Source organism: Microcaecilia unicolor, unplaced genomic scaffold (genome assembly GCF_901765095.1).
Source record: "Microcaecilia unicolor unplaced genomic scaffold, aMicUni1.1, whole genome shotgun sequence".
NCBI classification, from domain to species: Eukaryota; Metazoa; Chordata; class Amphibia; order Gymnophiona; family Siphonopidae; genus Microcaecilia; species Microcaecilia unicolor.
The window spans coordinates 84,846-111,552 of record NW_021963368.1 but is presented as its reverse complement, the minus strand read 5'-3'; the positions used below and the strand labels follow the sequence as shown (position 1 = coordinate 111,552).

The window sequence follows — 26,707 nt, the reverse complement described above, 5'->3', positions numbered from 1 at the left end:
GAAGTATAAACCCCTAGCACATCAACACACCTAAATCTCTTGTTCTTTTCTGAAGTTCCTTTATTGAATAACATAGATGATTTCTCACAGTTAGATGTTCACAAGCACAAAGGAACCCTGTAGTTTGTGAGCTTTATCAGTGGAGAGAAGGTAGAAGTTTAACCAGGATCAGCTCATTGCAGAGATAAGAAAAGTAGTTCCACAGATAGAGGCAGCTCGGAGTTAGGTGTTTGGGAGTGCAGTACCCTCTTTTAGGAGGGTATTTTCAGGGTGAAAAGACTAGTGCTTTTCCAGAGCTACAACAGGATCATTGCTTTGTCCTAGAGCAAGATGGAATACTGTCCTCCTCATGGGCAGAGGGGGTGGAGCCAGGAGCTCATACAGATTTAGAAAGGAAAGAGTAGAAAGGTCAATAGGGACAAAGCCTGCCCTCGAGTGGCAAGGTCGGCTCTAGGAGGCAGCCCCTGATTGGAGGAAAAGGTCATACCTGGCTGACCTCTCAGGACAGAGATAGTAAGAATGGCCAGGAAGTGCTGGCACATAAACAAAGAAGCCAAGCTTGGCTGAGACAGAGGAGTGATCTAAGCAGCATCACAACCAGTAGTAACAGATCTTATACAGACAGGCAAGTGGGGTTGCGTTGTCTGTGAACTACATTACACACAATGCATTGCTCACACACATATCTTAGCAGTGAAGACTGCAGCAGTCAAGATCTTTAGGAGTAAGAATAGCAGTGAAGGCATTAACACATTTTAGGGTCACACTATAACTAGTGCCAGGCTGTCAGGGGACAGAACATTTCTACAATCGATAAAATTTTGTGCATAGAAGCTTTTGTGCTTAAAGTGTTCATTTTATTGCAGAAATATAAAAATCAGTTCGAAGTGGACCTTTTCTTAATTCTGAGGTTTCGTGCTTAGGATGACAATGGAAACGGCATCTCCGACAAGGATCTCCGTGCTGAGGTGGACACCTTCATGTTTGAAGGCCAGGATACTGTAGCCAGCGGCATCTCCTGGATCCTGTACTGCATGGCCAAGTACCCAGAGCACCAGGAAAAATGCAGGGAGGAAATCCGAGAGATTCTGGGAGATCGTGACACGGTGGAATGGTGAGAGTGTCTGTATTCAACATCTTAAACCTTGCTTTTATTTAGCATTTCCTTTTCATATTATATATTTTTTAATTTTAAGTAGGAGGTTTAATCCATCTGCATTAGCCATGATAAAATAACATCTTTGTATTCCAAATGGGGTTGCATGGTAGATTACTAATCCCTTATTATAAGCAGATTTAAAAAAAGCAAAAAATACATTATGAACAACTTGCCAGGTGCACCTATGAATGTGCGACATGGATATAGAACATGCATATGTACACGTGTGCACACAAACATGCATATACATGCATGTCTGTGTGAGTGTCAAAAAATTTCAAAAAAATATGATAAAAATATACATACATACATGTTTATGTACATGCCATGAAAATGCAGAGGTGTAATAGAAATGCAGACATTAAATAAATTGGATGGGAAGCATAACCACATGTATAAAAAAATGATACATAAAATATATACAAAATGAATAGAGCAGAAATATACACATACACATGTGCGTATGGCACAAATGTTGCAGAAATTCCATTAAAACTACAGAGATATAATAAAAAGCATAATAAAAATCACTATGACAAATCAGTGCGAAAAAAACCTTAAGCACAACATAATGGTCCAAAATGAAAGTCCAAACAGGGGGATGATGATTTGATAGATCAAAAGACAGACAGATCAATATCAATGTTAAGGCTGGCTGGGGTGACTGTATTCAATTCGAAAACGCATCTCTGTTCTTTTTGTAGCAGTAACAGGTCAAGATTACCACCCCGCCATGGTGTTTTGACGACCTGATATATGAAGAACCGAAGCTCAGAAGGGGAGTGTGATGAGTCTATGAAGTGTTGGACAAGAGGGGTGGTGAGGTTGCCCCGTCTGATATTGCTCCTGTGTTCGATAATGCATGTCTTGATCTTCCTTGTGGTCTTACCTACATATAACAGTGAGCAAGGACAGGTTATAACAAACAACTTGTGCTGTGTTGCAGTCTGTGTTGTTATGTAAAGGATAAATTTTGCCAGTCCGTGGATGCTTGAAGCTATCAATGTCTAATGATAATGAGCAGACGGAACACTCACCACATGGATGGTGTCCTCTAACAGGATCTCTTGTCTCAAGGTTTTACAAAGTGTTGCTGACAGGTAGAGTAGATGGTGCGATAATCTCCTTAATGTTTCTTCCCCGGGTATATGCAACAGTGACTTTTTTGTTTTGGAAACAGCGGAGTCCTTCAAGAATATGCCAATTTTTTTCAATAATTTTCCGAATGTCACCAGAGAGGTTGGAAAATCTTAAACTGCATACGATATCCGGTGGTTCTTTCTTGGCGCGTGGTTTAAGGAGATGCTCTCTGTCTGCTGCCTTTGCTTTTTGAAGACCTGTGTTGATGCATCGTAGAGGGTAGCCTCTATCTTGGAATCTTTTTTTCATTGGTATAGATTGTTGTTCAAACTCCTCGAATTGACTACATAGTCTTCTTAAACGTAGGAATTGAGATTTGGGGAGGTTTTCTTTAAGGTTCCTACTGTGAAAGCTGTCAAAATGCAAGAATTGATTCTTGTCTATTGTCTTTCTGAAAATGGTGGTGTCAAAACCATATGTTTGGTGATATTAATGTCCAGAAATGAGATAGATTGGTGATGATAGTGCATAGTGAACTTTAAATTAGGGTCCAGAGAGTTAAGCCAGATGTGAAATGTTTGGAGTCCTTCAAGATCACCTTTCCAGAACATCAGAATGTCGTCGATGTATCTTTTCCATAATATGATTTCATCTTTGAAGGGGTGAGATTCTAAAAATTTCTGTTCAAAGTGTGCAACATATAAAATGGCAATGTATGGGGCCATGGTTGCCCCCATGGCTGTACCCTTTATTTGCTTATAAAATTTCCCTTGAAAGCATAGGAAATTCTCTTTTAACGCTAATGTTGCTAGTTGAGCAATGAAAAAGGTTGGTATTAGTGTCTCTGTACGGTCATTGAGAATGTCGGTGAGTATAGTAAGTGCTTTGTCCTGGGGAATGTTGGTGTAAAGACTCTCGATATCAAATGAGACAAGTATAATATTCTCATTGTCTCCCTCAAACTCATCTAACAATTGGATTACATGAGCGGTGTTGCGTACATAGGATTTGACTTGTGGAATAAAGGACACAGAAAAACATCTACAAATTTGGATAGTGGTTCCAATAGTGATCCTATTGTAGCGACAATGGGTCTCCCTGGTGGATTGGAGAGTGTTTTGTGCACCTTAGGTAGCATGTAAATGGTCGGTGTGATTGGATGAGGAACTGTCAGAAAATCCTTTTCTTTATAAGTTAAGAAACCGGAGTCAAATCCAAAGTTTGTCCAGAAATCTACTTCGACTTTCAGGTCAGTGGTTGGGTCCTTCTCCAAAGGTTGATAAAAGGAGGTGTCTGATAGTTGTCACAGGACTTCATTTATGTAATCATTTGTATTTTGTATGACGATTCCTCCTCCCTCATCTGCCGGTTTGATAACAATATCGTTGTTGGAATGAAGGGACATCAGTGCTTCTTTTTCATGTTTTTACAAATTGTAATAAAGCCTTTTCTTTTTATTTTCTAGTACAGTCAGATCTCATATCATACATTTCTGGAATGTAAGTCAATTCTTGTCTGTAGAGGGTCATAACGATTAGTGGATACGAATTTGAGACCTTTTTATAAAACATTCAGCTGCTCATTAGTCAGTGTATACCCAGATAAGTTGATTACCGGGATTTTGGTAATCTGTTGTCCCACTGTTGGAAGCTGTTCGTCCGCCATGTTCTTCCTCTCCATATTCTTCCTCTGCCTCGTCCTCTTCCACGGTACAAATTGGTCGAATGATAGGCTCCTCTGTTGGTCCTGGTTGGATTGTTCAGGTTCCAAACTTTGTCTAAAAAATTATCCTGTTGTTGTTCATCATCCATCCTTCTATTGATGATAGTTGAGTCCTGCTTAGGGGTTGAACAAGGTGATATAAATAGTTCATCAAAATCATTTCTAATCCTTTTTCTGGCCCTTTCTGGAAAGGCTTTTGAAGGCCCTTCATCGGCCTGTGTGTTAGTATGGTGTTGCATAAATTCATCTCTGTAGCTTGATCTATGTCTGTTCTGTTTATTAATATGTTTGGGAATTGCCCATGGGTATATGTTTCCTCTTTTATAATCATTTTCTGAAGTCCACTGCAGTGCCCCCTAGGGTGCCCGGTTGGTGTCCTGGCATGTGAGGAGGACCAGTGCACTACGAATGCTGGCTCCTCCCACAACCAAAGGGCTTGCATTTGGTCGTTTTTGAGATGGGCATCCTCGGTTTCCATTATGGCCGAAAACCGGGGACAACCATCTCTAAGGTCGACCTAAATGTTGAGATTTGGGTGTCCCCGACTGTATTATTTAAACGAAAGATGGACGCCCATCTTGTTTCGATAATACGGGTTTTCCCGCCCCTTCGCAGGGACATCCTTGTTTCGATAATACAGGTTTCCCCGCCCCTTCGCAGGGACATCCTCAGAGATGAGCACCCTTAGAGATTATTATTATTATTTATTTCATTTGTATCCCACATTTTCCCACCTATTTGCGGGCTCAGTGAGGCTTACAATACATTGTGTTGATGGAAGTGCAACTTGTTACAACTCGGTTATGGTTACATTGTGAGGAGTTAAGTTAAGACAAAGTCTACGTATTGCAAGGGTAATAGAACAATGGAACAGAGCAATGGAACAATGAAAGAACAACGGATATTGATAGGATATTGATAGGATTATTGAACAATAGCTAGAGAACGTTAGGTTATGGGCGTCCCCGTTCGAAAATGCCCCTCCATTTGTCAAGAAATTCTTTATTGTCCCTAAACATGCATGTTTATGTGCACGCATGTACATATGCATGTTCTATATCCACGTCTATATCCACATCGCACATTCATAGGTGCACCTGGCAAGCTGTTCATAATGTATTTTTTGTTTTTTTGATCTTTTTATAATAAGGGTATATTTTGATCTTCTCATAACAATGTAATCATCTGATAAAGAATCCAAACAAGCAATCATTATTCTTAGTAATTAATAATACAATTTTTCAGATTTGCGTTGTCACTAAATAACATATATAATTAATATTCAACACAGGTCATGATATTTGCCCACCTTGGTTTAACTTGAATTTGAACTCATACATATGCAAACGATAATCGGTTAGCGTTTTTCAGTATGGCAGTTCAACTCACACATGTACAAGTCCTTCCTTACAACAATTAAAAAATGTCCTTATTATTCTTAAAAATGTTTTTATTATTCCTAATCAATATATATCATTTTGGACACACACATTAGTTATTCTCAATACTAATTGTGCTGAGCTTACTGCATTTTACGTTTAGAATTAGGGACGTCATCATTGACGTCACTAGGTTATACATATTTATATCAGTGCCGATAACAGTCACTCTGTTTACTTCACTGACTCCGTTACTGAAGGAGAGCGTCTCTTTACTCGAGAATCTTTTTTGATGATTTTTTGCGACGGTAAGCTCTTTTAGAACAACTGCCTGAACGTAACCTTATAATATATTTTATTCAGTCATTCCGTTCTTCTCTATAAGTACTAATTTTGAAATTAAGCCGTTTTTTTAATGTGCGTGAGTGTAAATGCTGGCATCAATGGCTTTTCCCGCCTTTTTGCCACATCTCTCTGGACCGTTTGTTTTTAATACCACACAACCTCAGCACTGCAATAGACATATTGTTTTAAACCTCACGGCATCAGCTCAAAGAATTATGGCTACCTTCAAGGGTTGCTGCTTCCCAGCACTCATTAGACAAGGCGACATTCGCTAATACATATGCTGATACCAGGGACGTAGCCAGACTTCGCAGGAGGGAGGTCAGCCTGAGGTGAGGGGGCACACTTTAGCCCCTGCCACTAATCCCCACCAGCCATTTTTGACCTCCCCACCACCACCACCACCTTTGACCCCCCCTCCCCCAACGTCAACCCTTTCGACCCCCCTCTTCCCCCCGCCGCCAACCCTCCCCCGCCGTCGGGTACCTTTGCTGGCGGTGGTCCTCAACCCCCGTCAGCCGAAGTCCTCTTCTCCGGCTCGGCCGCGTTGCTGATCTGCAAGGGCAGGCTTCTGTTTCTCTGAGTCTGACGTCCTGCACGTACGTTGTGAGCTGGGTCTCCCTTCCATGTGGTGGCCAGAGCTAATCCTGCTTAGCTTGGCTGACTGTTTCCCCGGTACGGGCTCCAAACCACCTCCTCGCTACACTGCTTGTCCTGGTTTAACCGCTCCCCAGCTGACCTGTGCCCAGGATCAGCTCACGACCGGGACACACAAAACTTCAGCAGTCTTATAGTTCTTGAAAACCACAGGTCTTTATTTTCTCAGCACCTTTTAATACAGTCTTAATCTTCGAGCAGTTTCCTCATCAACAATGCAAGAGTCAGTTCAGTTTTTCCACATTCAGCTTATTAACCCAGTCCAATCTTAACTCCGAATATCACCAACAGCAAATCTTTGTCTTGCTCCCAATTGTAGCCTCCCCTCATCAGCACTATCTTCTACGCTTAGATAGTTTATGGGTTAGCTTCTTCCACCAGTGGCTTCCCCACTGGATTATTTTCTCCTCTCCAAGTATACACAGCTTGGGCCACACTCCCACCACCAGAGCCTTTACCTTTCCTGAGGAAGTTTGAGCAAGCCCTCCAACCTCCATGCACTCCTTCTCTTCTCCTCCTTCCTCTATATTCCATTCCATCTCCTCCTCCACCCTGGGTTCCCCCAGCTGCTGCTCATTCCCTGGATCAGAGCTCATTTCCCAATCATTCACCCCTCCCTCCAGTTCCTGAGAGTCCTGCTGATGCCCCAGTGGTTTCTGGGACTGGTAGTTTCTCTCCCTAACTAGTGTTTTCACTGGGGCTTTGACCACTAGAGGGCGAACCTTTTGTCTAGAAGGGATTAGTGAAGAAGAATCATTACATTTCAAAGGAAAACCTCTTCCCCATCCTGGTCTCAGCATGACTGGAACTGGACTCCTTTCAGAGTCCTCACAACGTGCAGGGCGTCAGCCTCACAGAAACAGAAGCCTGCGCGGCCGTGTTGCTGATCTGCAAGGCCAGCCTTCTGTTTCTGTGAGTCAGACTCACAGAAACAGAAGCCTGCCCTTGCAGATCAGCAACGCGGCCGCGCCGGAGAAGAGGCCTTCGGCTGGCAGGGGTTGGGGACCCCTGCCAGCAAAGGTACCCAATGGCAACGGGGGAGGGTTGGCGGCGGGAGGGGGGGGGGTCAAAGGGGTTGGCGGCAGGGGGAGCCAGAGCCAAATCTACGGGGGCCCATGCCCCCATGGCCCCACGTAGCTATGCCCCTCGCTGATACTGAATGCCACTACCTATTATTATAGCATTGCCTTTTAATTTAGCTTCCATAGGTTGGTATTTTACAGTCACTGCTCACTAATACCTGCATCGCTACTCGGTAGTAGTATGTTCCGCATATTATTATTATCACCGCTAACTGTTGTCTGAAGCGGATTCTATTTGCAAACGTTTTTTGAAAATCAATGTGTTTACAATCGTTTGCATTTTTTGCACTTACAATATATGTAACTCCAGAAGGACAAGACAACGTCGCAGCATACTGCTTCCAACCACTTTGTTCAGTTGAACAACACCGCCGCAAGCTTTCTGCTACTCTTCGTGGTGAGCCCTGTTTCAGTTGCGCATTCAGACCTCTAACATATAGAGTATGGCATGGCTGAAGGTTTGCCTAGGGCATCGGATATCCTTGGGCTGGCCCTGATCCGGGGACATTTTGCACTAGGTTACAGAACTTGGAGCAGTCCACAGAACACTTGATGGATTGCATCCAGATTCTTGTTTGAATGAATTTACAAGGTTCGCATAGAAATCCAGATGCAGTGTATTTACAAGGACCTTTTTATTCTTTTTATTCCTTCCCCTCTTACCTATCCTATCCTCGTCTACCTCCCCATATGCTGGTGGTTGGGAGGCGGGGCTAGTGCTGGGCAGACTTATACAGTCTGTGCCAGGGCTGGTGGTTGGGACTAGTGCTGGGCAGACTTATGCAGTCTGTGCCGGGGCTGGTGGTTGGGCGGCGGGGATAGTGCTGGGCAGATAGTGCTGTGCCAGAGCCGGCGGTGGGAGGCAGGGATAGTTGGTGGGAGGCAGGGATAGTGCTGGGCAGACTTATACAGTCTGTGCCAGAGCTGGTGGTGGGAGGCGGGACTGGTAGTTGGGAGGCGGGGATAGTGCTGAGTAGACTTATAGGGTCTGTGCCAGAGCTGGTGGTGGGAGGCGGGACTGGTAGTTGGGAGGCGAGGATAGTGCTGGGTAGACTTATATGGTCTGTTACAGAGCTGGTGGAGGGAGGCGGGGTTGGTGGTTGGGAGGCGGGAATAGGGCTGGCCAGACTTATACGGTCTATGCCGGGGCTGGTGGTTGGGCGGCGGGGATACTGCTGGGCAGACTTATATGGTCTGTGCCAGAGCCGGTGGTGGGAGGCAGGGATAGTGCTGGGCAGACTTATAGGGTCTGTGCCAGAGCTGGTGGTTGGGAGGCGGGGTTGGTGGTTGTGAGGCGGAGATAGGGCTGGCCAGACTTACACGGTCTGTGCACTGAAGAGGACAGTACAAATAAAAAAGTAGCACATATGAATTTATCTTCTTGGGCAGACTGGATGGACCGTGCAAGTCTTTTTATGCCGTCATCTGCTATATATTATTGGGCACTGTTGCCACTATGTTTTATCACAGTTTATAATAGTCTTCTTACATGTCCTTTGTAATGTTTTTTTACTATGAAAGCCGCATTGAGCCTGCCATGTGTGGGAAGGCACGGGGTACAAATGTAATAAATAAAATAAATAAATAAACTCAGCAATTACGTTACAATAGATGTAGTACATTCAGGCATGAGACCATGCATGATTTACCACTGAGTGCTTGATTTTCCAACAAAATCTTTTATACAGTTTGCAGAGGAAGAACCCACAGGAATTATTCTAGCCATACAACTAATCTGCTAAAGATACAGACGATAATTTATTCCAGCTCCAGCTCTGAAGTCCTTACCTCTCTTTTCTCTGACTAGCAATATGGACTAGATTCTACATATCAGTCCTTGAAAAATCAACACCAAAAAAACTCACCTAGGCATATTCTATAAAGTACGCCTACTTTATAGAATACACCTACATTTCTGTGCAGTTTATAGAAAATGCCAAGCGCCTGTCCATGTGATTAAATTTAGTCACGGGCAGTTATGCCAAGTAAAACCTGGTGTAAACGCTGATGCCGAAAATAGGTGCGGAGCGGGTGAATTCTATAATGATGTGCATAGATTTTAGAAACGCTCACAACCTGCCCATTGCATATGCATGGCCATGCCACCTTTCCAACTATCCTGCTTATTTTCGAAGGAGAAGGCCAGCCATCTTCCAACACAAATCGGGAGATGGCCGGCCATCTCATAAACATGGCTAGATGGGTATAATCGAAAGCTGAATTTGGCTGGCCAAAGTTAAAAGGGGGCGTTTCAGCAGGGTACGGAAGGCGGGACGAGAGCGTGGTTACGAGATGGCCAGCTTTGGCCGATAATGGAAAAAAGAAGGCCGGCTCTGACGAGCACTTGGACGGCTTCACTTGGTCCATTTATTTTTAGGACCAAGCCTCAAAAAAGTGCCCCAACTGACCAGATGACCACCGGAGGGAACCGGGGATCACTTCCCCTTACTCCTCCAGTGGTCACCAACCCCCTCCCACCCCCCAAAAATTTTTTTAAACACTTATGTGCCAGCCTCTATGCCAGCCTGAAATGTCATACCCAGCTCCATGACAGCAGTATGCAGGTCCTGGAGCAGTTTTAGTGGGTGCAGTGGACTTCAGGCAGGCGGACCCAGGCCCACCCTCCCTACCTGTTACACTTGTGGTGGCAAATGTGAGCCCTCCAAAACCCACCCAAAACCCACTGTACCCACATCTAGATGCCCCCCTTCACCCATAAGGGCTATGGTAGTGTTGTACAGTTGTGAGGAGTGGGTTTGGGGGGGGGGGGGCTCAGCACCGATGGTAAGGGAGCTATGTACCTGGGAGCAATTTGTGAAGTCCACTGCAGTGTCCCCTAGGGTGCCCGGTTGGTGTCCTGGCATGTGAGGGGGACCAGTGCACTACAAATGCTGGCTCCTCCCACAACCAAATGGCTTGGATTTGGCCGGGTTTGAGATGGCCGCCATTAGTTTCCATTATCGACAAAAACCAATGGTGGTGATCTGTAACGCCGGCCCAAATGTTGAGATTTGGCCGGCCCCGACCGCATTATCGAAACGAAAGATGGCCGGCCATCTTGTTTCGATAATACGGTCGGGTATGCCGCTTTCCAGGGCTGGCCTTAGATATGGCCGCCCTTATAGATGGCTGGCCCCGTTCGATTATGCCCCTCCACGTAACTTACAATTTAGGTGCGTCATGTTACAGAATGCACTTAAACAGTTGTGTGCATAAATTCTAATTAATGCCAATTAGAGTTAATAATTGCCTGCTAATTGGCAATTATCAGTGCTGATTGGCTTGTTAACTAATTAAGAATATGCCCGGATTTGCACGCGCAGCCTAAAGTCGTGCTATATAGAATCTGGGAGTATATTGTGAAGATGAGGAGGCTAAGGTGAAGATGGTGCAGCTCCCACCTCAGGACCCCAGGTCCCTCTTTCACTCAGGGTGAGCTGGTTCTCAGTATGCAGATTTATGCAAATTAATCTACCACCCTTTTCTGCTCAGGGTGACCTGCTTCTCAAAAAGCAAACATAGTCAGGTTTCACCAATCAGGCTATTTTCATACACAACTTTATTCCAGCCTCTGGGGCACACTTCTTTTAGCTTAAAACACTTTCACAAGCTACAAGCTTCAACAGTTCTTCCAGCTTAACCCTTTCATTTCTTCCTACTCAGTGCAATCTTCCCTTTGAAACATTTCTTCTTGCACAGTTCAATATCCATGGATTTCTTCCCCCTGAGCCCTCTCACACAGGCATTTGGGCTCAGTACTAACTCAGTCCCTGGACCCACAGTCCCTCCTGGTAGCCCCCAGCTCTAGCCACACAGTCTCTTCCTCTGGGACACACAGAGTACCTCTTCACTGTTCTAGACAGTCTTTTCATCACCAGGCCATAGGGCTCAGCCAGCACTTCTCATGGGGATCCCTCTGCTTCAGTTACCAGCCTTCTTTCTCAGCTGCCAGCTCTCCTCCTTCCTCACTGCACAACTCAGGAGGAGTATAAGTAATTAATAGCCAAACAGGACCCAGCCCATAACCTGCTGCACCTGTTTCTATCCCCAGGACTCTCCTCGGTCCTAACGACCTCCAGCTATACCTCCCCATACTGGCTCCCTTCAGCACTCACCCAGCCCTTCTCCCTGGACATTTTAGGGGAACTACGCCCTCTAGGGGCCTAACCAGGGTAGGACAGCCTCTTCCTTCTTACAATATGTGGAAATTTATGCCATCATTTGCCCTGAGCTTAAACTGGAAAAAGTGGACAGTAAATAGAGAGAACCATTCCTGTCATGATCTCACAACACTTGTTATGCTTATTTTTAGGGATGACCTTGGGAAGATGAATTATACCACAATGTGCATTAAGGAAAGTATGCGCATGTACCCGCCAGCCCCTTTAGTGTTACGGCAGCTCACCAAACCTATCACTTTCTTTGATGGACGCTCCCTCCCTGCAGGTCAGTTTTTTATGAAGTCTTATGTATGGCAGATAATGCTAAGAGCCAGGGCCAGCTCAATCATTTGGTCAGTCTAGGCAGTTGCCTAAGACTGCAGCTTTATTATTATTATTATTTTTTTTTTTAGGGGGGGGGCACCAAAGAGCAGCAGTAGTCAGTGCAAAACTATTAGATTGTAAGCTCTTTGAGCAGGGACTGTCTTTCTTCTATGTTTGTACAGCGCTGCGTATGCCTTGTAGCGCTATAGAAATGCTAAATAGTAGTAGTAGTAGTAGTAGGTCCTATCAACCACACAAACTCGAAGAAACGGGAGGTACTTTAACCAGCAGGGGAGTGGAGGCAGTTTTGAAATAGCCCATTTACCCAGATTATTCTGAACATAACATAAGAACACAAGAACAGTCAGACTGGGTCAGACCAATGGTCCATCTAGCCCAGTATCCTGCTTCCAGCAGTGGCCAATTCAGGTCACAAGTACCTGGCAGAAATCCAATTAGTAGCAACATTCCATGCAGAACCCTAAAGAGTAGCAAGATTCCATTCAGAATCTCAAAGAGTAGCAACATTCCATGTAGAACCCCAAAGAGTAGCAACATTCCATGTAGAACCCCAAAGAGTAGCAAGATTCCATTCAGAATCTCAAATAGTAGCAACATTCCATGCTACCAATCCCAGGGCAAGAAGTGACTTTCCCTATTCTGGGAAGAGTTGTGCTCGGATCATCTTTTTTTTTGGGGGGGGGGGGGAGAGAGGAGGACCAAGGAGCCTAAAAGTTGATTGGGGGAGGGGCAAAAGGCTGATGGTTTGCTTAGGGCATCATCTCTGCCAAAAGCACCTGGATCACTTTTTCTCTAAATAGTCAGGAATATTTTTGATTGTTTTACTCATGATTCGTGGCCAGCTTATTCCATGTCGTGCTTTCCAAGTTCTTGGGTCACTAATGAGTGAGAACACTTCCCTACACTCTGCAGTCAGTGGCACTGCCCATGAGCTGCTGCTTCAGTGCCAGCCCCCCCCCCCCCCCCTTGCATGCTGTTTAGTCACATTTTTCCCAGAGGTGATTGCTTGTGACTTCAGAAAGGTTTTTTTTGTTTTGTTTTGTTTTCTGGAGCCCAAAGCCAAACCATGTTTTTGCAGTGAAATCTTTCTGCTTAGTGAATAATTACACAAAGAAGCAGAGTTTCAGGTACTGATAAAGGTGCAAGAAACTCTGCTCAGAGAAATCCTAGGGTTGTCAACCAGCCTGGCCAGTTTCCATTAAGGGAGATAGCTAATCAGCAGGAACTTTCAACCAGTCAATGTGTGTGTCAGTTTTCTCCTCACTGTCAGCCTCCAAACTGGAAAAGAGTCCTCCGTATCCTGTGGACCAGATTTTGGTAAAGCAGGGGCCAGTTTGCAACAATATTGTTTTGGAAAGGTGAATTGGGCAGGGCAGGGCTCACTCCACACCCACGCCCTACCTGCTGTACAGAAGCAGGAGGGCCAGAGCCACCCTGGGGTCTGGCAATGAAGTGTGCAAGGATGGGCTCTTCAGATCAGTTCTCCTTGAAGCCAGCATAGTGTTCCTGCTTTTACCAAGAACTACTACTATTTAGCATTTCTATAGCGCTACAAGGCGTACGCAGCGCTGCACAAACGTAGAAGAAAGACAGTCCCTGCTCAAAGAGCTTACAATCTAGTAGGCAAAAAAATAAAGCAAACAAATCAATTATTGTGTAGAGGAAAGAAGAGAGGAAGATAGGTGGAGACGAGTGGATACAAGTGGTTACGAGTCAAAAGCAATGTTAAAGAGGTGGGCTTTCAGTCTAGATTTAAAGATGGTCAAGGATGGGGCAAGACGCAGTGGCGTACTAAGGTGGGGGTGCGGCCCGCCCCGGGTGCACGCCGCTGGGGGGGGTGCCGTGCGCCGGTCAGCTTCATTGTTTCCATGCTCCCTCTGCCCCAGAACAGGTTACTTCCTGTTCCGGGGCAGAGGGAGCACGGAAACAACGAAGCTGACCGGCGTGCGGCACCCCCCCCCCCAGCGGTGTGCACCTGGGGGGTTCTTTCACTGGGGTGGGGGGTGATGAGGGGGTTCGCGCTGCACCGGGGGGGCGGGGCGAGACGCTGCACTCAGGGGGCGGGGCGCATCGGCAACTGCCCCGGGTGTCAGCACCCCTAGGAACGCCACTGGCAAGACGTAGGGGCTCAGGAAGTCTATTCCAGGCATAGGGCGCAGCAAGACAGAAGGAGCGAAGTCTGGAGTTGGCAGTAGCGGAGAAGGGAACAGATAAGAAGGATTTATCAGGGGAACGGAGTGCACGGGAAGTGGTGAAGGGAAGGACGAGTGTGGAGAGATACTGGGGAGCAGAACAGGTCTGCAGGACAGGGAGGATTAGAGGATGTGCAATTGTTGGTTATATCGAGGGGATGATGAAGTTGGTGGAAGGGCTGTTTATTTTTCTCCAGTTACGAAAGTTTGCCACCCTAAATGAACCTGAGCACACGGCCATTTGGGCAAGGGAACGCAACAGCTCGAGGGTCATTTTCCAAAAGATCTATTTCTAAAGACCCTGTGATATATGGACGTGCGAACGTTGTTAGCAAATGACTGTCTAATTAAATATAAAACCTTAGGGACCCTTTTACAGAGCGGTAATAAGCCCAGTGCGGGCTTACCGATCTCTCTTTTGGGACGACCGCCGGACCCAACGCAGCTGCCGGTGGTCATCCCGCCCCAAGCATGTGGCATTTCCGGTGGAAAGAGAAAACCCCCGGAAATGGCTTGCACGATGGTAACCTGGCGGTAATCAGGCATCGCCGCGCACTGCCCAGTTACTGCTGGGTTAGCGCAGGAGCCCTTCTCTCCACCTCAGTGGGTGGCGGTAAGGGCTCCCCGTCGCATGGCCATGCGGTAAGAGCTCTCTTACCGCATGGCCACGTGTGCTGGGGGCTTTTTTACCCACTGTGGTAAAAAGGGCCCTTGCGCACGGGAAAAATGGCCCCCGTCGCCAGCGCGGGGCCCTTTTTCCCGCAGCTTGGTGAAAGGGCCCCTTACTTCATAGAATGTCACAGATTCCTTTCTAACAAACTCTATCCTACTGTTTTTCACAGGGTCTTTGGTTATGCTGAACATTTATGCTATTCACAGAAGTCTCAGTGTGTGGGAAGATCCAGAGGTAACCTTTTCTTCTGAAATACTACTACTACTTAACATTTCTAGAGCGCTACTAAGGTTACGCAGCGCTGTACAAGTTAACAAAGAAGGACGGTCCCTGCTCAAAGGAGCTTATAATCTAAAGGACAAAATGTCAAGTTGGGGCAGTCTAGATTTCCTGAGTAGAGGTGTAGTGGTTAGGTGCCGAAGGCGACATTGAAGAAGTGGGCTTTGAGCAATGATTTGAAGATGGGCAGGGAGGGGGCCTGGCGTATGGGCTCAGGGAGTCCGTTCCACGCATGGGGTGAGGCGAGGCAGAAAGGGCGGAGCCTGGAGTTGGCGGTGGTGGAGAAGGGTACTGAAAGGAGGGATTTGTTCTGAGAGCGGAGGTTACGGGTAGGAACGTAAGGGGAGATGAGGGTTGAGAGGTAAGGAGGGGCTGCAGATCGAGTGCATTTGTAGGTTAGAAGCAGAAGCTTGAACTGAATGCAGTACCTGATCGGAAGCCAATGAAGTGACTTGAGGAGAGGGGTGATATGAGTGTATCGGTCCAGGCGGAAGATAAGGCATGCAGCAGAGTTCTGAACGGACTGAAGGGGGGATAGATGGCTAAGTGGAGACCAGTGAGGAGTAGGTTGCAGTAGTCAAGGCGAGAGGTAATGAGAGAGTGGATGAGAGTTCAGGTGGTGTGCTCCAAGAGGAAAGGGCGAATTTTGCTAATGTTAAAGAAGCGACAGGTCTTGGCTATCTGCTGGATATGCACAGAGAAGGAGAGGGAGGAGTCGAAGATGACACCGAGGTTGCGGGCAGATGAGACGGGGACGATGAGGGTGTTATCAACCAAGATAGAGAGTGGAGGGAGAGGAGAAGTGGGATTGGGTGGGAAAACAAGAAGTTCGGTCTTGGCCATGTTCAGTTTCAGGTGGCGGTTGGACATCCAGGCAGCAATGTCGGATAAGCAGGCCGATACTTTGGCCTGGGTTTCTGCAGTGATGTCTGGTGTGGAGAGATAAAGCTGGGTGTCGTCAGCATAAAGATGATAGTGGAAGCCATGAGATGAGATCAGGGAGCCCAGGGAAGAGGTGTAGATTGAGAAAAGAAGGGGTCCAAGGACAGATCCCTGAGGGACGCCAACAGAGAGCGGGATAGGGGTGGAGGAAGAACCATGAGAGTGTACTCTGAAGGTACAATGGGAGAGATAAGAGGAGAACCAGGAGAGGACAGAGCCCTGGAACCCAAAAGAGGACAGTGTGTTGAGAAGTAAGTTGTGATTGACAGTGTCAAAAGCGGCAGATAGGTCGAGGAGGATGAGGATGGAGTAATGACCTTTGGATATGGCGAGGAACAGGTCATTGCAGACTTTAGATAGTGCCGTTTCTGTCCAGTGTAGTGGGCGAAAGCCAGATTGAGGCGGATCGAGGATGGCATGAGAGGAGAGAAAGTCAAGGCAACGGCTGTGAATGGTGTGTTCAAGTATTTTGGAGAGGAAGGGTAGGAGGGAAATGGGGCGGTAGTTGGAGGGACAGGTAGGGTCAAGTGATGGCTTTTTGAGGAGTGGTATGACTACAGCATGCTTGAAGGTGTCAGGGACAGTTGCAGTGGAGAGAGAGAAGTTGAGGATATGACAGATGGGGGAGTGATATTAGGAGATATGGTGTTAAGTAAGTTGGTGGGGATGGGGTCAGAGGAACAGGTGGTGCATTTTGAGGAGGAGAGAAGATGGGCGGATTCCTCTTCGGTGATATCAGGAAAAGAGGAGAAGGAGGCCTGGGTTGGTTGGTTAAGGGAGTGGGTTATGGGATGAAGAGGAGGAGAAGGTTTAGTGGTGAATTCGAGGTTGATCTTCTGGACCTTGTTGCAGAAGTAGTCAGCCAGTGATTGAGGAGAGAGTGAGGGGGGGTGGGAGCGGAGGGCACTTTGAGGAGGGAATTGAGGGTGGCGAAGAGACGACGAGGGTTAGAGCTGAGGGAATTAGTCAATTGGGTGTAATAGTCCTGTTTGGCGAGGAATAGGGAGGACTGGAAGGAGGATAGCATGAATTTGTAGTGAATGAAATCAGTAAGGGTGCGAGATTTCCTCCATAGGCGTTCAGCCGATCGGGTGCAGGAGCGGAGGTATCGGGTGCAAGGGTTAAGCCAGGGCTGGGGATTAGTGCGCCTTGTGGGACGGGAAATGGATGGTGTCTAGGGCAGAGGAGAGAGTGGCATTGTAAGCGGAGACAGCCTTGTCGACAGACTCGGAGGACATGATGGACGGGAGGAGATCAGAGATACTAGAGGATAAGGTGGGGGGGGGGGGGTCAACAGCCTGGAGATTCCTGGAGGTAATGGTTAGTGTTGGGTGGGACTGAGGGGGGGGGTGATGAAGTGTGAATGTGATCAGGTGATGGTCAGAGAGAGGAAGAGCTGAGGTGCAGAAATTGGAGGGTGAGCAGGTAGAAGAGAGGACGAGATCAAGACAGTGACCAGATTTGTGAGTGGGGGTGGTGGAGCTCAGTTGGAGGTTGAAGGAGGAGGTTAGAGTGAGGAATTGAAAAGCGTATGAGTCGGATGGGTTATCAATGTGTATGTTGAAGTCACCAAGAATGAGGGATGGGGATGAGGGCTCAAGAAAAACGGAGAGCCAGGCATCGAAGTCGGTAAGGAAGGAAGGGAGGGACTTATCAGGGGGGCGGTAAATGACTGCAACTCTGAGTGGCAGCGGGTAGAATAGACGGATGGAGTGGACTTCAAAGGATGAGAAGCAGTGAGACTGTGGTAGGAGGAGGGGTTGAAAACTGTAGGAGGGTGAAAGTAGTAGACCAACGCCGCCACCGCGGCCAACTGGGCGGGGCGAATGGGAGAAAAGATAGCCTCCGTGGCATAGGGCCGCGACTGAGACAGAGTCGTCAGGGGTGAGCCAGGTTTCGGTTAGGGCGAGCAGTTGAAGGGAATGGGAGATGAATAGCTATAGTGAATTGGGGGGGGGGGGCGTCAAGAGAGTAATAGAATGAAGAATGACAGTGCAAAAGGTTCTTTTCAGAAACAGTAAATACTCTCTCAGTAGGTCTTCCTTTCTCCACCTCTGCTGAGTAACTGATCTAGACAATGCTTCTGGCTTTCTCTACAGCCTCTCGTACAGGAAGGATGGTCTCTGCTCACTTCTCCTTTCTGTTTCCTAGGTTGTAGATGACTTATTCCCTGTGGAGCACCTGTGAGGCATCCAGAAACACCTCTTCAAAAATACACTCAGTATCTAGATCGATCCTAGGAAGGCAGCAAAACATCTCATTTAAAAAAAAAAATGACACAAATTCTCTAGTATGCACCTAAAGAAGGTTGCCAAAAAGCTTCTCATCTTCCAAAAATGCAGTGCATTTTTTCTAGCAAATAAGGTGCCGGTACTCAAATGCCAGGCCACCCTTCAGGGGTGGGGTGATCACTGAGGGACAAACCCCACAATAGCCAGGCCCCCTGCAGCCAGTCACAGAATCTATGACAAGGCGGAATTGGTGTGTAGAGCCTGAGCTCTTTCATTAAAACTTGGGGACCACGAGTCAATTTTAGCAGACAATGGAAAAGGTGCCGGTACTCAGTACCCCCAAGTACCCCCTCAAAAAAAAGTCCTGCAAAAATGTATCCAAAAGTCGTGTTTATCACAAATATACACGTCTCAAAACTCTAGCTCTCCGTGGCCCTCTCTTTGCAGTGTATAGGCCTAGCTGGTATATGGAAGCTCCTCTCCTTGTCCAGGCCTAAGACCACCCTGGAAACAAGAACTTCCCTCCTCCTTCCTTAAGCAGAAATCTCCACACCCCCTTTCTATAAGACCACGTGGCCTTTCATAGTTTATTTATTTTATTTTGCCGCATTTATATCCCACATTTTCCCACCTATTTGCAGGCTCAATGTGGCTTACAATATAATACAACTACAATCACATTGATGGAATAGAGAATCGGAGTATATATAACAGATAAGGTGCATAGGAATGTTATGGCAATCGTATTAACGGAGAAGAATTTCAGAATTATTGCTATTAAGGTTCATACGAAAATTATGTTGATTAAGAAGTGGGTAAGTGGATAACAACATAATATAATGATATCAGGACAAGGTATAATTGTCAGTAATTAGGATAAATGGATAACGGGGATGGGACGACTTCCCTATGAAGAAAGATTAAGGAGGCTAGGGCTATTCAGCTTGGAGAAGAGACGGCTGAGGGGAGACATGATAGAGGTATATAAAATAATGAGTGGAGTGGAACAGGTGGATGTGAAGCGTCTGTTCACGCTTTCCAAAAATATTAGGACTAGGGGGCATGCGATGAAACTACAGTGTAGTAAATGTAAAACAAATCGGAGAAAATTTTTCTTCACCCAACGTGTAATTAAACTCTGGAATTCGTTGCCGGAGAAAGTGGTGAAGGCGGTTAGCTTAGCAGAGTTTAAAAAGGGATTGGACGGTTTCCTAAAGGACAAGTCCATAAACCGCTACTAAATGGACTTGGGGAAAATCCACAATTCCAGGAATAACATGTATAGAATGTTTGTATGTTGGGAAGCTTGCCAGGTGCCCTTGGCCTGGATTGGCCGCTGTCGTGGACAGGATGCTGGGCTCGATGGACCCTTGGTCTTTTCCCAGTGTGGCATTACTTATGTACTTATGACATAACAATGATATCAGGACAGGGTATGATTATCAGTAATTAGGGTGTAAATAAAATAGGCAAAATAAAAGAGTCCCAATATAAAATTGTGTCTGGTGTAGTTTAGGAGTCAGATCGTTATGAGGGATCCATTTTGTACGCTTTTTTGAACAAGTAAGTCTTCAGTAGTTTCCGGAAGGTCATCAAGTCGTGTGTTTTTCTTATAGTGGTTGGTAATTCATTCCATCATTGTGTACAGATGTATGAAAAGCTAGATGTATGTATTGATTTGTATTTAAGTCCTCTGCAATTGGGATAATGGAGGTTTAAGAAAGTACGTGATGAACTTTTGTTGTTTCTCTCTGGTAGATCTATAAGGTCTGACACGTAAGATGGGGCATCTCCATCAATAATTTTATGAACTAAGGTGCATATTTTGAATGTAACTCGATCCTTTAGTGGAAGCCAGTGTAATTTTTCTCTAAGGGGTTTAGCACTGTAGTATTTCGCCTTTCCGAATATCAGTCTGGCTGCGGTGTTCTGGGCAGTCTGGAGTTTCTTAATGGTTTGAGCTTTGCATCCCGCATATAAGGAATTGCAGTAATCCAAATGGCCCAATACCAGTGATTGCACTAGTTTGCACTAGGGGCTCCAGAATGTCCTCAAACTAAATGTGCACAAGGGAATTTTTAGAGGTTGCCACATTTTCGAAAGAGAAAAATTAAAAAAAAAAAAAAAAAACACCATAAGGAGGCAGAAGGACGTTTTTCTCTCATAAACGTCCAAGTTGCAATTTTCGACACCCCGATTTTATGTTTTCCTCCACAGGGACAGGTTGGGAGCGTGTTTTGGGCTGGAAATGGGCCCCACCAAAAGATAGACTTTTTCTGCTATAATGGAACAAAATGAAAACATCTAGAGCCAAAATTAAGACTTTTTGGCTAGACCTGTTTCAATCATGATCAAATGAGCACTGGAGAGATTAAGGCGTAAACCCCCCTACTCCTCCAGTGGTCACTGACACCCTCCCACCCCTCAAAGATGTGAAAGAAACAGTACACATCAACCTCTATGACACCATCAGATATTATGGCCACTCCTACAAAAGCAGCAAGCAGGTCCCTGGAGGAGCCTAGTGGTCAATGCAGTGAAGAAGGGGACTCAGGCCCATATCCCACTCTAACTGTTACACTTGTGGTAGAAAGTGTGAGCCCTTCAAATCCCACCAAAAACCTACAGTACCTACATGGAAGTGACACCTGCAGGCATAAGGGGGAAAAGGAAAGGGAAATGGGACTTGATATACCACCTTTCTATGGTATTTTGCAACTACATTCAAAGTGATCTACATATACTGTATACAGGTACTTATTTTGTGCCTGGGGCAATGGAGGGTTAACTGACTTGCCCAGAGTCACAAGGAGCTGCAGTGGGAATCTAACTCAGTTCTGCGGGATCAAAGTCCACTGCACTAACCACTAGGTTACTCCTAGTGGGATAGGGCCAGATAGACTTCTATGGTCTATGTTCCAGAAACACGAAAGAACGACCATAACCAAGTATATAATATCACACTCGTTGATTTAATCATGAATTGATAATGAGTGTGACTATTGGGCAGACTGGATGGACCGGTCAGGTCTTTATTTGCTGTCACTTACTATGCTCTGACACAGGCATGAGCATTGGATGTCACCTGACCTACTGGCACGTGCATATCCTGACCTCTCAGCACACAGTGCCAGTAAATCAGAGACAAATCTCACATGTGCACACCAGAGTGTTCCAAGTTTCAACTTTCATTCCTTCCTTGCCTACAGTGCTGTGGCTCAAATCCAGAGAGAGACTGAGGGAGCTGACTGGAATTTTCTTTTATGTACCATTAAATTCTACTGGGGACGGGTTGGGATGGGTTAAGTTTTTGCGGGGATGGATGAGGATGGGTAAGATTCCAGTGGGGACGGGTAAGATTCCAGCAGGGACGGGGATGGGTAAGATTTCTGTCCCCGTGGAACTCTCTAATTCAGATCCTTACAGTATAATTGCTAGATGAAGGAAAGTTGCATTTTCTTTGAATTTCACAGGAGGTTGGATTTTTCTGTTGCAGGTGTTTGACCCTCTGAGGTTTTCACCAGAGAATTCGTCCGGTCGACACAGCCATGCTTTTGTGCCATTTGCTGCTGGAGTAAGGTACGGTGCAAAAAAACCCCAAACCGTGGAACAAAGTTGACTCAATATTGAATGTCAACATAAATTTAATTGTGGAGGAAAAGACCTCAGTTGCTGATGGCTAAAGCAACACTGATGTCCTGCTAACCTGGGTGGACTAATTTGTTGCTGCTGAAATTGGCTAAAATCGATCATCAATCAAAAGACCTCCATATAATCGTTAATGTGCAAAACTTGAAAAAGTGTTGAGTCATTTCAGCAAAAATGCTTTAATAACTTCGTATCTTCTTTTGAAAAAGTGGGACATAAAGAGCACTTATCTGTTCCAACGGGGACCTGTTTCATCCATAGCTTCGTCAGGGGATCAAAGTGTGTTCTAATTGCTGTGCTCAATTTTACTGGTGGGCTGCAGCCTTTCCATTTTCTGGGAAGATATGGAAGACCCATCTTTCCCCGTTCACACTCAGCCTGTTATGTTATCTTTCACTCCTGCCACACATTCAGTCTGATGTTACAGCTAAGGAAATGCATTCATTTCATGTCACTTTCAAACACAATTGACAGGAAAAAAACAACAAAACCTGGGGGGGGGGGGGGGGGGTTGTGTCATGAAGAGTGTGAACTATTTGCAGTGGCATAGCGAGGGCGGCTGACACCCGGGGTGGGTCGCCGCTGCTCCCCCCCCCCCCCCCGGATGCAGCACAGCACACCCCCCTCAGTGCGTTTACCCCCCCTCGGAGCGCATTCTTACCACTGGCACTCCGCCCTGAGTGCACGTCGTCACTGGGAGCTGTGTTGGCTCCGCTGGTTCCCTGCTCTCTCTGCCCCGGAACAGGAAGTAACCTGTTCCGGGGCAGAGAGAGTAGTGAACCAGCGGAGCCGACACCCCCCAGCGGCGTGCACCCGGGGCGGACCGCCCCCCCCCCTTCCTACGCCACTGACTATTTGCAAAGATGGGTACACTCTTTCCCGATAGTCTGCACATACACAAACCATTACACATGCATGCATTATTGGGAAAGAATGTGTACTCTTCTGGAACATTGCACACCCTTTCTGATGGAGCACACACGCTTAACAACATTGCTACCCCCCCAAAAAAAATAAATCCTGTAAATGATATGGGAGACAATATATACAGTCTACAGAGGAAGCAGGGCAAACTACCATACAATCAAAAACAAAATTCCCTGCTCAACTTGTCAGCATACATGTGACCTACACAAACCTTGAAAACGTGTATTTGATACATTGTGGCAAGTTCTGTTGAAAGTATGAGTAAGAATGTATGAATGAGTGAAGTGATTGGATGGTGAGGATAATTAGTATATGATATTTACATGAGGTGCATATTAAGATTTGAAAATTTAAGAAATAAAGCATATTGAAACATCAAAGAAAAAATAAGGTGGTCACTGTATGGTACGTGTAGTATATTTAGATGAGTGACAAGTTTATGAGTTTGAACTCAGAATTTGGTTTATATACATTGTTCTTGAGAGCCGGTGGTGGGAGGCGGGGCTGGTGGTTGGGAGGCGGAGCTAGTGCTGGGCAGACTTACACGGTCTGTGCCCTGAAAATGGCAGATACAAATCAAGGTAAGGTATACACAAAAAGTAGCACACGTGAAATTATCTTGTTGGGCAGACTGGATGGACCGTGCAGGTCTTTTTCTGCCGTCATCTACTATGTTACTGTGTTACTATATGTGCCTTACATTCCAGCCTGTTCTTTGAGATATACCAGGAAAGTCACTTTCGGGTCAAAGACAGGGGATTTAAAAAAATGTATTATCGATTAAAGCAAGACTGAAAAGCAGTTTTTAATATTTTCCATCACAGCGGAAAGCCCAACATGGGCTTACCACTCGCTATAATGGAAGTAGGAGTGGCCTAGTGGTTAGGGTGGTGGACTTTGGTCCTGGGGAACTGAGGAACTGAATTCGATTCCCACTTCAGGCACAGGCAGCTCCTTGTGACTCTGGGCAAGTCACTTAACCCTCCATTGCCCCATTTAAGCTGCATTGAGCCTGCCATGAGTGAGAAAGCGTGGGGTACAAATGTAACAAAAATAAAATAGATACTATTGGAGATTCTACATGGAATGTTGCTACTATTGGAGATTCAACATGGAATGTTGGAGATTCTACATGGAATGTTGCTACTATTGGAGATTGTACATGGAATGTTGCTATTCCACTAGCAACATTCCATGTAGAAGCCTGCGCGGCCACATTGGTGATCTGCAAGGGCCGACTTCTATTCCACTAGCAACATTCCATGTAGAAGGCTGCGCAGGCTTCTGTTTCTGTGAGTCTGACGTCCTGCACGTACGTGCAGGACGTCAGACTCACAGAAGCAGAAGCCTGCGCGGCCACATTGGTGATCTGCAAGGGCCGACTTCTACATGGAATGTTGCTAGTGGAATAGCAACATTCCATGTAGAATCTCAAATAGTAGCAACAGTGGAGGAGTGGCCTAGTGCTGCCATGAGTGGGAAAGCGCGGGTTACAAATGTAACAAAAGAAAAAGTAGCGCCAGGCTACCGCAGCAGCCCAGTGGTACTTCCCACCATTACCGTGCCATCATTTCTGGCGCTACAAAAAATGTATTTATATTTTGTAGCGCTGGACTGTACCCAGCAGTAAACGGGCGGTGCTGCACGCTGCCCAGTTACTGCTGGGTTAGCGTGGGAGCCCTTACTGCCACCTCAATGGGTGGCGGTAAGGACTCCCCCCTTGAAATGGCCGTGCGGCAAGTGCTTCACTTGCTACCTGGCCATTTCCTGCAGGAAAGCGAGACCTTCCCTTTTACCAGCTGCGGTAAAAGGGGGCCTCGGAGCGAGTGTTAAACATGCGCCGACACCAGCACCGGCCCCCTTTTGCCGCAACTTGGTAAAAGGGGCCCTTAGTTTGCCTGTGATAGTATCTGCTGTGGTCCCTATTGTTGAGACTTTAAGTTGGGGGTCCATATGTTGGGAATAAGATCATGTGTTCATCTACCAGGATGGATGAATCTCAACTGGGCAGCTTAGCTCACTGTGGTGTTTATGATTTACTGTGTTATTTTGCTTTACGGCCTGCATTTCCTTGCTATAACTTGTTATGTGTGTGGGGACGAGAGAGGCAGGTCTCTGTTCGTCATCTGTGCCAGTATTTTCATCCAGCTTCTGATGCTGGCTAAGTGCTCTGATTGCAGGGGCTTCTGCCTCCGCTCATTCTGCCTCGCCTCACCCTATGCTTGGAACAACCTTCCTGAACCCTTACGCCAAGCCCCCTCCCTGCCCGTCTTCAAGTCTTTGCTTAAAGCCCACCTCTTCAATGCTGCGTTCGGCACCTAACCCTTACCGTTCAGTGAATCCAGACTGCCCCAATTTGACTGCCCCTATCGGACCGACCGTTCACTTGTCTATTAGATTGTAAGCTCTTTGAGCAGGGACTGTCTCTCTTTGTTAAATTGTACAGCGCTGCGTAACCCTAGTAGCGCTCTAGAAATGTTAAGTAGTAGTAGTAGTAGTATTACATATAGCAGTGATTTAACCAGAGCTGAGATTGTGATGTCATAATGCCTCATTCCACCAATGCCTAAGAGCCAACCTCATCAGTGATGTCACAATGGCTTGATTGTCCTATATTTGTCTCACTCTTGTCTATTAGATTGTAAGCTCTTTGAGCAGGGACTGTCTCTCTTTGTTAAATTGTACAGCGCTGCGTAACCCTAGTAGCGCTCTAGAAATGTTAAGTAGTAGTAGTAGGGGCGTAGCCAGACACCCAATTTTGGGTGGGCCTGGGCCCAAGAACTCCGCCTTGTCCCACAAGTGATTTGGGCTCTCCCTCTCTCGCCTGTATATCATGTGGTCTCTGATACATTCCCCCACCCCCACCCCCGCATACCTTTTAAATATCGGATTATCACAGGCAGCAACTAATACACACTGCTCATGTTGGCCCCATAGCATCTATCAGTTCCTGCTCGCTGCAAGCGAAGATCTGTTATTTACAAGGTATGCAGTAGGGACAGTTGTTGGGAGTTTTCGGCTGGTGGGGCTCAGGGATCCCTGGCAGCCACATCATAGGTGTGCTGCTACCGGGTGGGCCTGAACCCAAAGTGGGTGGGCCTGGGCCCACCATGTGACTACGCCACTGTCTGGTTGTAGAACAGAGGCCAAACATGCATTTGTCCACTGGTTGCACACCTAATGCAATTTAAATGCCCATTTTGGTCTGTAATAGTAGGGAGCACAGTTATATCACTGATTATAGATTTTAGGTTTGTGTTTGCAAAGGCTTTCTCCTTTTCTGTGTGTAGAATGATAGAGTACTTGCTGTTTTTTTTTGCTTTAAAGCATTTCTCATCTCATGTCTCAGGAACTGCATCGGACAAAACTTTGCCATGAACGAGATGAAAGTGGCCACCGCTCTGACCCTGCAGCGCTTCCAAGTCTCCCCTGATGAAACTCGCCCCCCTATCAAAGTACCTCAGGTAGTTCTGACATCCATGAATGATATCCACCTGTATTTAAAGAAAATTAAGAGGACCCACCAGTAACTATTTGTAACCTGTATGCATGGATATCTGTTAAACAAATGGAGACAGTAATTTTTGCCATCATTTTCTTTTTATTTCACGCAACTGACACAGAAAAAAAATGTATCTAGCATTCTACTATGAACTGTAAGTAAATTAAATATGCTTATGTGCAATAAAGTGAAATTTCATAAAAGTGCAGAGTCTTCTGATGGATACTGATGTGCAGGGTTAATGCTGACCCCAATATCATAAGCATGCACATATTTTAAAAAATGTCCTCATTGGCATTTATACCATAAGAACAGCCATAAGGGTCTGACCAATGGTCCATCTAGTCCAGTATCCTGTTTCCATCAGTGGCCAATCCAGATCAC

The 26,707-nt window shown here is 46.1% G+C and overlaps 1 protein-coding gene across 1 annotated transcript; it reads left to right on the top strand.

Moving 5' to 3' along the window:
* Positions 1-921: 921 nt before the first annotated feature.
* LOC115459253 (cytochrome P450 4B1-like) lies at positions 922-26,495 on the top strand. Its single transcript, XM_030189109.1, has 5 exons — positions 922-1,114; positions 11,737-11,870; positions 14,964-15,028; positions 21,743-21,825; positions 26,171-26,495. The coding sequence occupies exons 1-5, from the start codon at positions 981-983 to the stop codon at positions 26,349-26,351; spliced, it is 597 nt and encodes a 198-aa protein (XP_030044969.1). The 5' UTR covers positions 922-980; the 3' UTR covers positions 26,352-26,495.
* Positions 26,496-26,707: the final 212 nt, after the last annotated feature.